Raw genomic sequence first — 14,941 nt, forward strand, 5'->3', positions numbered from 1 at the left:
TGTCCATTTGGAGAGTCAGAGGAGTGGATTTTTTTTTTTTTTAAGTTTATTTATTTTGAAAGAGCGAGTGACTGAGGGAGGCACAGAAAGAAGGAACAAGAGAGAATCCCAAGCGGGCTCCACACTGCCAGGGCAGAGCCCAGTGTAGGGCTCAAACTCACAAACAGTGAGATCACGACCTGAGGTGAAACCAAGAGTCAGTCGGACATTTAACTGACTGAGCCACTCAGGAGCCCCAAGGAATAGATTTTTAACCTAGGCTGACCATGTGCTTCTCTTATACTTCTGACAAAAGCTGTATGAAATACCAAAATGTCAAAACATTCTGACGGTTGCCTGGAGTATAGTTCTTTTATACTGACTGAAGCAAGATCCATACACCTTAGATACCCAGTTTTTTTTTTTTTTTTTTAACAATGGGTGTTTTTTGTTTTTGTTTTTAGATTTTATTTTTATAAGTAATCACTATAGCCAGTGTGGGGTTTGAACTCACAGTCTGAGATCAAGTCACATGCTCCACCAACTGAGCCAGTGAGGTACCCCGATACTCAGCTTTTTGCAGCAAAGTAGTGTTCTTGTTTGATGTCATTCTTATATGTTTTTTATAAAATCAGAGTTATTCTCATAGGTTGATGTATGCTGCAACCTCAGATCATGATTTTAATAGAATGCTTAGCAGTGACTTAAGACACTTGTGCATAATTTCCTCATAAGGCTGCTTGTTCCTTAGTCACTACTACTACTTGTTTACGCTATTACAAAATTAACTTTGGTTACAAAGTAATTACTATCTCCGTTTTTATAGTTCTTACACATTTTATTACTTTTTAATTAAAATTTTTTTACATTTATTAATTTTTGAGAGAGAGAGAGTGAGCAGGGGAGGGGCAGAGAGAGAGGGAGACACAGAATCTGAATCAGGCTCCAGGCTCTGAGCTGCCAGCAGAGAGCCCAACCTGAGGCTCAAACTCATGAACCGTGAGATCATGACCTGAGCTGAAGTCAGACGCTTAAGCCACCCAGGCATCCCTTAATCTTTTATTTTTTAGGGAGAGCATATAAGCAGCAGGGAGGGGGCGGGGGGGGGGGGAAGAGAGAGAGAGAGTGCAAGCAAATGGGAGGAACAGAGAGAGAGAGAGAGAGGTAGACAAAGAATCCAAAGCAGGCTCCAGGCTCTGAGCTGTCATCACAGAGCCCGACACGGGGCTCAAACTCATGAACTGCGAGATCATGACCTGAGCAGAAGTCGAACGCTTAATCAACTGAGCCACCAGGCGCCCCTAGAATTCATTCTTTGAGAGTTGGTTATTAAATGGTGGTTTAGTTCTCAATTCTGAAGACAGATAGGCCTGAGTTCAAATCCTGGATTTACCACTTACCGCAAGGAGAGCTTGGTCAAGGTACTTAACCTCTCCACGCTCATTTTCTTTACTTATAAAATGTGAATGATAATAGAACTTTTTTCTATTACAAAGGTCATGTGAGAAATATATGCAGAGTACTTAGTACAATGCAATTTCATTCTACTATTTATAATACCTGTCTTTTCTTGGCAGTATCTTGGATTTGGAACGCCATCTAATTTGGGAAAAGGCAGAAGGGCTGCAGCTGCTGCAGACCTTGCCAATCGAAGTGGAGAATCAAATACTCACCAAGACATTGAAGAAAAAGATCGATTATTACGTCATGTTGAAGCCAGAGATCTCATTGAATTTGGCATGATTCCTGAGTTTGTGGGACGGTTGCCTGTGGTAGTTCCTTTGCATAGCCTGGATGAGAAAACACTTGTACAAATACTAACTGAGCCACGTAATGCTGTTATTCCTCAGTACCAGGCCTTATTCAGCATGGATAAGGTTAGATTTTTATTTTTCATACTTAGTTAATTTATGGGTTTTTGCTGTTGGAACTCTGCATAAATTAGCTCAACAAAAAGCAAAAGCAGTCCTCCTTATCCAGAATACCAGCCTATACCTGGTATTTCTATACTTCACTAAATGTGGATCTAAGTATTGGGAAAGGCAGCGTGTTACATTAAACATTTAGGAGTTGGCTTTATTTTTTTTTCTTAATTAAAATTGTTAATGAAGCTTAAAGCCTAAGTATACATATATAGAGAGAGAATTTATACCAGTAGCCTACCCCCTACCCCTCAAGCCATACACACAGGATTGTCCTTTCAGCCTTAAAATTCTAAATGCTTTTTTTACAACATACTGTGTATATTTTTATATACTTTTGTCTAAAGTTCTATCACCTTCCACATCTACTTCTGTGTAACCAGACATCCAATCCCACATCCCCACAATTCCGATCACATAGCTTATGTTTTGGGTTTTATGAATTTAGGGTCTTTAAATATCAGTTTCTTTCTCTTCATTCCACTGCCATTACCTCATGTCAAGCTCCTTTATCATTCTTTACATTGACCTATGCATTTGGCTCCTAATTGGCCTCCCTGTCTCAAGTCTTTTTCTGACCACCACCACCAAAATATCATTATCTTCCTTTTTTTACTTCCAGAATGCATCATTTTTATATTATTGAACATAGTGCCCAGCAAATAGATATTCTTAATAAATATCTAGTGAATGAATAAATACAACGCTAGTTATTTTAGTCCTCTCCTTAAATCCTTCAGTGGTCCCCTTGCCTCATTTTAACGCTCCCACACTGGTGCTCCCTTAGCACCATTTGCATATGCTGTGCTATAAATGCTAGTTTGCTTATTTGTCACCACCCAGTAGAACTTAAGTTCCTTGATGGCAAAAATGGTAATTCATCATTTAGTCTCTAATATGTAGACACATAGGCGTCCAATAAATGTTGAATAAAGTCCTAGAAAGTCCATGTTAATCTAGAAAACATCTTCAAAGACTAATGACAAATTTGTGATTCAGAATACTATTGCCTTCTCATAGGTTAATTGAGAGAAACAAGTGCTTGAAGGTGAGGTTCTAAGGCACTATGAGAGAGAATTGCCTTGCTTAAATATTGCATTTTCTGGAAGTAGAAATTAGTAACCAAAATTTGTTTAATACCAAAATTTTGTGAAGTCTGATGTTCCAAAAGGATTTTGATTTATGTTTTTTGGGTATGTTAATAAATTTAGTATCAGTAATTTGAACTCTGTTTTGAAATTTGTGGTAATTTAGACAGACTTGTCTAAAGTTTTGCCTTTGTGTTCTGTAGGATGAGAGGGTGGTTAGTAACACTCTATAAAATGAATGATGAATAGAGTATTTTCTAAGAAGAAAGTGATAGTCAAAAAATGCTTTAGTCTGAAAAGGGATAGGGTCAGTCTTTATCTGTAAAGTTAGGGCACTAGTCCCTTTTTGTTCTACAAAGACTAGGAATGATGGTAGGTAGTAATAGTTAATAGATCAAATGCTCTATAGCTATCTTAGGAAAATATCATCAAGTATTATCTAAGTTCTGATTTCTTTTTATGTATTTGTAGTGTGAACTGAATGTTACTGAGGATGCTTTGAAAGCTATTGCCAGATTGGCACTAGAACGAAAAACAGGTGCACGAGGCCTTCGGTCCATAATGGTAAGTTGGCATTATTATACAAAACGAGATTATTTCTTGGTCTGGGTTTTGCAAATATTAAGCCTCCATGTTACTTCTTTGGAAGCATATCCAGAGAATTGGCCTGATGTTGTTTCTTACGGGTTTTTTTTTTTTTTTTTGTCTCAGTAGATTATATTTTTTGTTATTATAAAAAAGGAACTTTAAAGCATTTGCAATAAAGGATGCACACATAGTACCATTAATGAAATAGAGAAAATCTAGGAAGGAGAATTTAGAAAATTTTACTCTGGCCTTTTGACTAAATTCCCCAGAGTACCTTCTCAGACCCACTGAAATCCTCATTCTTTTCTGTTTATTTATTTGAAATTAAATTGCAGATATCATGATATTTTACCCCTAAATTCTGTCATATGATAGCAACTCACTATTTTTTATTTTGTTACAAATTCTAGTGACCCAGCCTATTTTCTGCCATCATCCACTTTATTATTTTAAGAATTTCACTGCTAATTACTTCTCTCATCTCAATAGGACTTTTTTATTGGAGCTACACATGTATCACAGACAGTCTGAGATTATATTCTCTAATGAAGGCCTGGACTTCAGGTGTTACTGATTAAGGACAGATTTATAAACATGCAAACTAGAAGAGTAGGTGATATAGTTAACATTTTTAAAGAAATTTTATGGGAACACCTGGGTGGCTTAGTCGGTTAAACATCCGACTTTGGCTCAGGTAATCATCTCATGGTTTGTGGGTTCGAGCCCTGCATTGGGCTGTGCATGGACAGTGCGTTGCCTACTTGGGATTCCCTCTGTCTGCCCCTGCCCTGCTCTCTGTCTCTCTCTCTCGATCTCAAAAAAAGAAAGAAAGAAAAGAAACCTTATATACTTTTTTAAAGATCTACTGTATTTTCCTTAAATCTACTGCAACCCTTAAAACAAGTGGTTATTTGAAGTCATAGTTCAAAATTGAAAAGTTTGATAGAGATGGTTTAGGATTAAATCATTTTCATAGTAAGGATTACCAGTTGACTTCTTTGGTAACGCCAGGAATGCTGAGGAACATCTGAATCCAGAAGTGTAGTCTTTTTATATGTGCGTGGTGACCTAAATAGGCAGAACTACAGATAAATAGCTTTCCCTTATAAAATGAATTCTCTCTGAATTTAGTCAGCAGCTGCTTTAATATGAAGAATGTGAAAGCTTTTACAGTGATAATTTTTCAACATTCAGTTCCTGGTGCATAATAGGGATTCAGTAATATTTGTTGAGTTAATGAATTTGATTGGTGGTCTATGGAATATAAGTATTTTCTGTGTAACCTCAGTTTTCCATGTAATTTATCACTTTTTATCTCTTTAGGAAAAGCTGTTACTAGAACCAATGTTTGAAGTTCCTAATTCTGATATCGTATGTGTGGAGGTTGATAAAGAAGTAGTAGAAGGGAAAAAGGAACCAGGATATATCCGGTAAAGTGTATTGTCAAGCTAGACCAAATCTAAAAGTTAAAATCAGCTCTTCATTGCTATGGTTTATTGGTCTGTCACAAAAATTGTATACTTATATTCATAAGGGAAGTAATAATCTCAAATTTTCTATAGAAAAAATGTTCTAATTTTGGTTTATAGAATAATAGTATTTTGTGAGTCTTAAATTTGATCTTTTTTTTTTTAATTTTATTTTTAACGTTTATTTATTTTTGAGACAGAGAGAGACAGAGCATGAACGGGGAAGGGGCAGAGAGAGAGGGAGACACAGAATTGGAAGCAGGCTCCAGGCTCTGAGCCATCAGCCTAGAGCCCAACGCGGGGCTCGAACTCACGGACCGTGAGATCATGACCTGAGCTGAAGTTGGAGGCTTAACTGACTGAGCTACCCAGGCGCCCCATGAAATTTGATCTTTAAAATTAGCCTGTACTTTATGTGGAGTCTGGGTGGCTCAGTCAGTTGAGCGTCCGACTTCAGCTAAGGTCATGATCTCGCGGTCTGTGAGTTCAAGCCCCGCGTCAGGCTCTGTGCTGACAGCTCAGAGCCTAGAACCTGCTTCGGATTCTGTGTCTCCCTCTCTCTCTGCCCCTCCCCCACTCATGCTCTGTCTCTCTCTATCTAAGAAATAAATAAACATTAAAAAAAATTTTTTTTAAATTAGCCTGCACTTTTTTCCTGTAAGTAACAAGTATAAGAGACATAAAAGTCATCCAAATGAAGAGATTTAAATGAACTTTGCTGCTAATTCTGCCATTTATGAGTGACTTGTTTCATGTCTTTCACAAATTTTTCTGTTGTATCACGTCAGTTGACAGATTTGACACATTTTTCGCTGCTTCATTTATTTATCCCAGGGGTCAGCAGAGTTTCTTATAGAGGGCTAGATGAATACCACAGGGATGTACAAGTCTGTATTGCAGTTACTCACCACTGCCTTCATAGCATAATCATAAATGAATGAGCATGTCTGTGTTCCATTAAACCTTTATTTACAAAAACAGATGATGAGCTTTATTTGGCCTGCAGGCTGTACTTTACTGACCTGACCTATTCAATAAATATTTCTTGTACAGTGCTTGACAGTAATGTTACATACCAAAAATTAGATCTCTGTTTTAACTAAGTCACAAGGTATGTTATGTTTTATGTTTGCATATCTTCTAAGATAATTTAGGAGGAAATTGTTAGTTATTCAGAGACAGTCTTTTATTGGTTGATAACAATATAGAAAGAAGTTGTGGTGGTCTGATCATAATTTTAAATTGAGGCAAATCAGATTTGGTCAGAAGCTGTAGCTTTCTTTCCTATAGATATATGCTAAATGTCAAGCATTTGAGTTGAAATACTAGATTCTACTTTTTTTCTGGAGAAATGGATTTTTTAAGACTTCACAGTTGAAGCCTTGTCAACTTATTTCAGGAATAAATTTGTTAGGGAAAATATTGGGAAATTACTTGCAACTCTTGGCTATGTGATCTAAATGTTTCCCAAATTTCACCACTAAGCAATCTGAATATTAAAAGTGCTCTTGGGGCGCCTGGGTGGCGCAGTCGGTTAAGCGTCCAACTTCAGCCAGGTCACGATCTCGCGGTCCGTGAGTTCGAGCCCCGCGTCAGGCTCTGGGCTGATGGCTCAGAGCCTGGAGCCTGTTTCCGATTCTGTGTCTCCCTCTCTCTCTGCCCCTCCCCCGTTCATGCTCTGTCTCTCTCTGTCCCAAAAATAAATAAACATTGAAAAAAAAATTAAAAAAAATAAAATAAAAAAATAAAAGTGCTCTTAATATCTTACTTTTTTTGTGTGTTGTTTTTAGCTAGGTGGGTTAATACATTATTTTGAGTCTAGAAATCATGTTTATTTAAATCCTAATTTAAATTTAATTTTATTAAATTTTAATTTAAATAAATTTGTTTTAAACAATTTATTTAAAAATTTTTTAAAAACCTAATTTTTATTTTTAAAAAACCTGATGACTTTTTATTATAGGGCTCCAACAAAGGAATCCTCTGAAGAAGAATATGACTCTGGAGTTGAAGAAGAAGGATGGCCTCGCCAAGCAGATGCAGCAAACAGCTAAACTGTCAGACTTCCGTCCTGTATATAAAACTTTTCCTTCTTTTGTTTAGGATCGTAAATGTCTCTACAGTCTGACATTAAAAGCATTGGATCTATCTTGGATATCATACATGGTCAGAAGCCTTTAGGATAAAAATGAGATCATGTACATTATGTAACATCACATTGATTTAATACAAAGGACATTGTGTGGACTTTAATGATACAACGTTCAGAGATAAAATGTACATTATTTTGGTTCAGTTTTTTAAAAATATGCTTTAACAAAATTCTTAGGAGTCCTTTTAAGCAATGCAGGTGTTGCAGTAACTGTGGATTTTACAATAATGTTACTCTACAAATGGGAAAATACTTTAAAATTGAAGATCAAGATACCATTTTTTAGTTTATCCTTTTTCTACCCATATTTGTTTCCTGAAAATATTGGAATTTTATTCATCTTGAAAATTGGAACAGGTAGTTTCCAAGTAGTTAAAAATTTCATGGAAAAAGTACCCTAAAGAACTATATTTTGCTGATTTGTTTTGCTATGTTCTTGGTCTTATCTGCTAATGCATGATACCAACTTTCCAATTGGTACTATAAAAAGGGCCATTATTCCCTTGCTGACTTGTCTGATTTATTTACCATCTTTGATCCATTTTAGTACTATGAGTGTGCAGATAGAATTGAAGTCTGCCTTAAATCTTCAGGAAAAGACCATCTAATTCTAAAAGTAGCATGCAGCATCAGTCATAGTAACAGCCATGTGTTAAACTAAATAAAATACCCTAATATTGTGCACTTACCAAATTACTCAGCTAGTTTTGTTTTGTTTTGTTCTTTGATCCTAGGTATCTAATTCCTTGTCTTCATAGAACATTAAAGAAAATCTATGCTTTGCTGTCAGAAATGAATGTGTTCACATTAAAATATAAGTTCTTAACCTTCTTTATATAACAAAACTAAACAGTGGGGAAAATTTGGAGGGACTTAACAATGGAAGTTACTTCATTTGATTCTATAAATATTAAAATATTTGGGTATCTTTTAAGGTTGATGATACAAATTTCTATGCTATTCATTCAGTTCAACCTCATTTGAAAGTATCTAAATCAGAGTACGTTTAAATATTTGTCTTCATTATTTGGTTTATAGACACTTGAGTTTTCCTCTTACCCCCTTTTTCTTAGGAAAAGAACCTCAGCAGATTCTAAATCCTGTTGATGAAAAGTTGGGCTTTCTATGATGTAATAAGAGATGTGAGATATCTATTTATGGCTGGGTAGGACCAGAAATGCACTTTTGCAGAATGTTTAAACCTGTTTGCTATAATATGGAACAGAAACAGGTATCCTTCTTAGTCTCTCTAGCAATGGTTAAAGTTTTTCTCAGGAAGTCTTTCATATTATAACTGTTCACTATCTTTTTCTTATAGCATCATCATTTTCCTTTTTGTAGAGTGAAAATTGGAGTAGCTACTAAATATATTAAGGGTAATCCTCCAGAAATGGACTGGGAGACATTTTAGTCACAACAACTTAGATTTGGTTTTGGAAGTTGTTAACAAAGCATAATTGATGTTTTTAAATCAAACAAACTGAGTATAACTACGATTTGTACTTGAAACTTATGTTTTGGCATTTGAATAAAACAGAAGTACTAAATGAAAGCGAGTGTGGTGGTGGTATGTCCATATGTAGTGCCATGTTTTATTATTTTTTAAATGTTTATATATTTTGAGAGAGAGTAAGTGAGCACAAGCAGGGGAGGAGCAGAGAGAGAGGCAGAGAGAGAATCCCAAGGGGCTCTGCACTATCAGCGCAGAGCCCAATGTGGGGCTCTAACTCACTGTCCATGAGGTCATGACCTGATCCAGCTTAACTGACTGAGTTACCCAGGTGCCCTGTAGTGCCATTTTTAAAAGGACACAGATAAGAGCTGCATTATTCTAGTGATTGGTTAATCATTGGCACCTTCATATCCCTCTAATAAATTCCACAAAGTTGCAGATTTCACAAAGTCTGTTATTAAAGTTTATATTAAGCATTTATTCAAAATCCTCCCTTGAATGTCCTGCCTAGGCCCCACATTAGACTAGACCAAGTTTTTCAAGAAGATTACTAGTCTACTAGGGGATGCAAACAAAAACATCAGGGCATCATAATAGAAATGAGGTAGGTCTGGGTGTGGTGACACAAAAGGTGGTGATGGCCCAGACGGATCTGGACCATCAAGTAGGAATTTGCCAGAAAGAAATAATGAAAATTAAATCAAAATCTCAATAAATGTGAAACAACTAGGGAGCTTTAGGAGTTGAGAAATCCCAAGCTTATTTTTCACATGTCTTTTCAAGTATACCGTTAAGTTCCACTAAGGTGAAGACTGCATATTTTGTTAACTATAATCAGCACCAACCATAATGTCCCATATATTTGGTGCTCCATACACTTTAAAACAATAGAATATCTTGTATGCCAGGGGCACCTGGCTGGCTCAGTCGGTTGAGCATCTGACTTCGGTTCAGGTCATGATCTTGGGGTTTGTGAGTTCGAGCCCCGCATCAGGTTCTGTGCTGACATCTCAGAGCCTGGAGACTGCTTCCAATTCTGTGTCTCCAAATTTTTTTTAGAAGAATATCTTGTATGCCAGGTTAAGTTGTAATTTTATACAGAAAGTAGTAGGCATTATTAAAAGAGTATTAACCAGGAGAATTAGGCATTGTTAGATGTGTGTTTTATAGATTGTTGGGAAGGGAAGGCTCTGAGGAAAATGGAGGGAAACAGGACCAGAGGCCTAGTTGTGGACATTCCTCCAGCACTTGCCCCTCTATTTCTAACCTCATCACTTTCCTCCTGTTTTTCAGATCAGCTCTCATCATAATAAACAGAACTCCTATGAATTCACATCCACTCCACAATAAAAATTGGTCTTGCTGTTTCTAGTTCCCTTTCAGGCTTTGGTTCTGGGCAAGATGACCAGCTTTTGGAAGGTTTTGCACAGAGAAATGACATAACCTGACTTAAGTTTTAAAAGACCACTCAGGTTGCAGTATAAGTGAACAGACTATAGAGGAACAAGGATGAAATCAGACACACTCAGGCCTATTTAAAGAAGATAATGGGGCGCCTGGGTGGCTCAGTTTGTTGGGTATCTGACTTTGGCTCAGGTCATGATCTCAACATTCCGTGAGTTCGAGCCCCACGTCGGGCTCTGTGCTGACAGCTTGGAGCCTGCTTCAGATTCTGTGTCTCCCTCTCTCTCTGCCCCTACCCTGCTCATGTTCTGTCTCTCTCTTTCTTATAAATAAACATAAAAATATTAAAAATATGTATATATATAATGGGTTGGACTAAGGTGATAGCAGTGGAAATGGAAGAACAGATTGGGTAGGTGTTTGCAAATCTGTCTGATAAAAAGTGGTAATCCTATGTTCTTCAATGGGAGAACTCATAAAGATGTCTATTAACCCTATATTTATAAATTTAATATTGCAATAAAATGCCAAAAATTTTTTAAATTTCTAAAATTTATGGAAAAGTAAACAAGAATGATAAGCAAAATGATAGTGTGCACTCATATAGTGCTTACTCTGTGTTACTCTGCATGCATTTAATGCAACAACTCTATGAAGTAGATGCTATTATCAACCCTTCTTATAAACTGAAGCCCTGACTGGGTAAGTAGCTTTTCCAAGGTGACATAACTAGTAAATAGCAGGATTTAACCCCAGGTAGACTGGTTCCAGAACCTCTCCATTTAACCACACTGAAAGAAGAATGAAGAGGGGCTGCCTCTTCTATTAAAAAAAATTATATATATATATATATAGAGAGAGAGAGAGAGAGAGAGAGAATACAAATATGTATATTACATACACACATATATATACCTTATGCTATACATATATTATAAAGTTTTAAAAGCTTAAGTGTGTAACAGTGCATGAATGAACGGACCAATGGAAAAGAAAAACCAGAAATATATATGCAAATTTAGAATTCGAAAAGAATGAAGCCAAATACATACGGGAATTTAGTATTGGAAAAGGTGATACTTCAAATTAATGAGAAAAAGAATATTTAGTAAATGATATTGACAACTGAGTATCTAGAAAATATAAGTTATAACTTACCTAATACAGTTTTAGATAAAAATAGGAGCCTTTAGGGGCGCCTAGGTGGCTCAGTTGGTTAAGCATCCGACTCTTGATCTCAACTCAGGTCTTGATCTTGGGGTCATGAGTACAAGCCTCACATTGGGCTCTGCACTAGGTGTGAAGTCCACTTAAAAAAAATTGAAGCGTTTAAGTATTTTGTACAGTATTACAAAAAATTATACAAGTAAAATATAGAACATTATAAAAAAATCTCAGAAATATAAGAAGTCTCTTAGAAGGTGGGGTTAGGCATTGATCTGTTCTCATGGTATAGATCTGGACTCTTACCCAACGGGTCATCTATTATTGCTTTGAATAGTGAAGATCTAATCATGTGATGCTGGAGCAATTGGACATCCAAAGGGGTGGAGGTGGAGAACCTCAACCTAAGTTTCACACCTTATACAAAAATTAACTCAGGGGGTGCCTGGGTGGCTCAGTCAGTTAAGCATCTGACTCCTGATTTCGGCTCCGGTCATGATCCCAAGGTTGTGGGATCGAGCCTTACATCCGTACTCAGTGTGGAACCTGCTTAAGATTCTCTCTCTCTCTCCCTCTGCTCCTCTCCTCAATATATATATATTAGAAATATTGTTTAATTAACTCAAAATGGATCACAGACTTACATACTTACATGTAAACCTATAAAACTTTTAGAAAAAGCACACGAGAAAAATTTCAGGATGTAGAGCTAAGAATTCTTTATCTGACTCCAAAAGAATGATCCATAAAAGAAAAAAACTGGTAAGTTGGACTTCATTAAAATTAAGGACTTAAGTTCTATTTAAAAAAAAAAAGCAAATCCTGTTAAGGGGATTAAAAGACAAGCTGTAAACTGGGAGAAAATATTTGTAAGCCACATATCAAAGGACTTGTATCTAGAACACATACATAAAGAACTCTTAAATATCAACAGTAAGAAAAACAATCCAATTAGAAAGTGGACAAAAGATATGATCAGACATTTCAATGAAAACGATATGCAGATGGCAAATAAGCATATGAAAAGATGTCCAACACTAGCCATTAAGGAAGTACAAAAATAAAATAAAAACTAGTAACACAAATGGTAGTGAGAATGCAAAGAAACTGGATCACCCCATATTGCTGGTGGACTGTAAAATGGTGCAGCCATTCTGGAAATAATTTGTCAATTTCTTTAAAAACTAAACATGCAACTGGGGCACCTGGATGGCTCAGTCAGTTAAGTGTCTGAGTCTTGATTTCAGCTCAGGTCATCATCTCACTGTTCATGAGATGGAGCTCTGAGTTGAGCTCTGTGCCTACTGTGCAGAGCCTGCTTAGGCTTCTCTCTCTCCTCTCTCTGTCCCTCCCCTGGCTGGCGCGCGCGCTCTCTCTTTCTCTCTCTCTCTCTCTCTCTCTCTCACACACACACACACACACACACACACTGTCTCCCAAAATAAATAAACTTTTAAAACAATAATAATAAAAAAACTAAACATGCAATTGCCGTATGACCCCGCAGTTGCACTCCTGGGCACTTATCCCAAGATTTTCATTTAACATAAAAACCTGTATACAAATGTTTATAGCAGCTTTATTCATGATAATTCCAAAGTGGAAACAACCCAGATATCCTTCAATAGGTGAATGATTTTTTTTTAATTTTTTTTTCAACGTTTATTTATTTTTGGGGGGACAGAGAGAGACAGCATGAACGGGGGAGGGGCAGAGAGAGAGAGAGACACAGAATCGGAAACAAGCTCCAGGCTCTGAGCCATCAGCCCAGAGCCTGACGCGGGGCTCGAACTCACGGACCGCGAGATCGTGACCTGGCTGAAGTCGGACGCTTAACCGACTGCGCCACCCAGGCGCCCCAGGTGAATGATTTTAAAAGTGGTTTCATTTTAGCACCTGGCCGACTCAGTTGGGAGGAGCTTGTGACGCTTGATCTTGGGCACATGAGTTAGAACCCCACATTAGGCATAGAGATTACTTAAATACATAAAAACTAAAAAAAAAAGTGATTTCATTTTATTCATACCTTTTTTGTACACTTTTATTAAAAAGGAACACTATTGATACAACACCCTGAATAAATCTCCAGAAAATTATGCTGAGTGAAAGCAGAGAATTCCAAAAGGTTGTGTAATGCATGATTCCATTTACATGACATTCTTGAAAGGACAAAGTTATATGAAGAACAGGTTAGTGGTTGCCAGGGGGTGTGGTTATAAAAGGGGAAATGAAGGATCCTGGAAGCTATGGAAAGGAAATGTTCTGTATCTTGACTATATCAATGTCAATATCTGGGTTGTAATATTGTACTACAGTTTTGGAAGGTATTACCATTGGTAGGAACTGGGATGAAGAGTACACATGATCTCCCTCTATTATTTCTTACAACTGCACACGAATCTACAATTATCTCAAAATAGTTTAATTTTAAATATCTAATTGATGGGGTTTTGGGGTGATGGTGGGATTCTGAGCCAACAGCCAAGAAAGAATTCTTGAAGACATCTTTGGTGCAAAAAGGTGTTTTTACTAAACACGGGACAGGACCTGTGGACAGAAAAGAGCTGCACTGGGATTGTGACGGGTAACTGATTATATACCCTCATGTTGGGAGTGGGGTTAGGGGCAGCGTAAGTCTCTAAGAAATTTTGGAGACAAGGATTCCAGGACCTTGAGGGGCTAGCTGTTGTTAGGAAAATGGCATTTATTACCGTTTAGTAAAAACGGTATTTATCTCTCTGTTATGAGACCCTTCAGATGTATATCAGGGGACCACAAGCTTGGAATATGATTCCCAGCATATACCTTGGGGGAGTTGAGATAGAGGAAGTTTCCAAAGGTAAGGGAATTTTTCATTTGCCTTAGTTTCCCACATCACCATGGCAAGCACTTAAACCCCTTTCCACCTTGGGCAGGGCAAGTAGGTGGTGGTGGTGCTAGTTTGTATTTTGCCCTCAGCTGTGTTATGTTCCCTCATCATTAATCATGTGGCATGGTCTTTCCTTCCCCTCCAGTGGTTTTCCATTGTTCTTAAGATAGGAGATCCTAGAATGCTAAAATCTGTCCTCCTCCCAGGACTGCCAGCTCCCTTCAGGCTTTCTGTGTTCCATCTGAGAAGGAGAACAAAGGAAAAAGGAAATGTAGATAAAATTAAATTTCCTTACAACTTGCAGCCCTTTGACATAGTTGAGACATGCAGATTATGACATTCCTCCAGGAACTCTCAACTGTCTTAATACTTTACTAGAGGCAAAAAGCAACCTTAGCTTAACAATAACCAGACCTGCAGGACACTGCAAGTCCTCGTTAACATATGAAAGTCCTTTTGGAGGGGCACCTGGCTGGTTCAGTTGGTTGAGCCTCCGACGTCAGCTCAGGCCACGATCTTGCATTGGGCTCACTGCTGTCACTCCTGAAGGACTGTCTCTACCCCACCCTCCAACTTAAAAGTATATAACCAATTGCTCTTCACAATTCCAGTATAGATCTTTCAGCCCACGGTCCTGTCCCATGCTTTAATGAAACCACCTTTTTTGCACTGAAAACATCTCAAGAATTCTTTCTTGATCGTTCGCTCTGGGACGCCAACATCACATCACATCCATAACTGGCATTCTTTCAGCTCCCCGGCTTGACCTTCTGGGGAGTTTTTGCAAATGCTGTTCCTGATGGGGTTTTGGAGTGAGGGTGGGGTCTGAAGCCCACAGCCAAGAAAGAATTCT

At 37.5% G+C, this 14,941-nt stretch overlaps 1 protein-coding gene across 1 annotated transcript in view; it reads left to right on the forward strand.

Annotated features, from left to right (window-relative positions):
* The window catches only part of CLPX (caseinolytic mitochondrial matrix peptidase chaperone subunit X), a 41,474-nt gene extending 32,720 nt beyond the window's left edge, over positions 1-8,754 (forward strand). Inside the window, exons 11-14 of the mRNA XM_047074939.1 lie at positions 1,557-1,856; positions 3,461-3,553; positions 4,901-5,007; positions 7,010-8,754. Coding sequence (XP_046930895.1) covers positions 1,557-1,856; positions 3,461-3,553; positions 4,901-5,007; positions 7,010-7,100 — 591 coding nt within the window. The 3' untranslated portion in view covers positions 7,101-8,754. The remainder of the gene's footprint in view (positions 1-1,556; positions 1,857-3,460; positions 3,554-4,900; positions 5,008-7,009) is intronic.
* Positions 8,755-14,941: the final 6,187 nt, after the last annotated feature.

Source organism: Lynx rufus, unplaced genomic scaffold, assembly GCF_022079265.1.
Source record: "Lynx rufus isolate CCGP_SWC_20201006 ecotype Redwood Valley unplaced genomic scaffold, mLynRuf1.p SCAF_13, whole genome shotgun sequence".
NCBI lineage: Eukaryota > Metazoa > Chordata > Mammalia > Carnivora > Felidae > Lynx > Lynx rufus.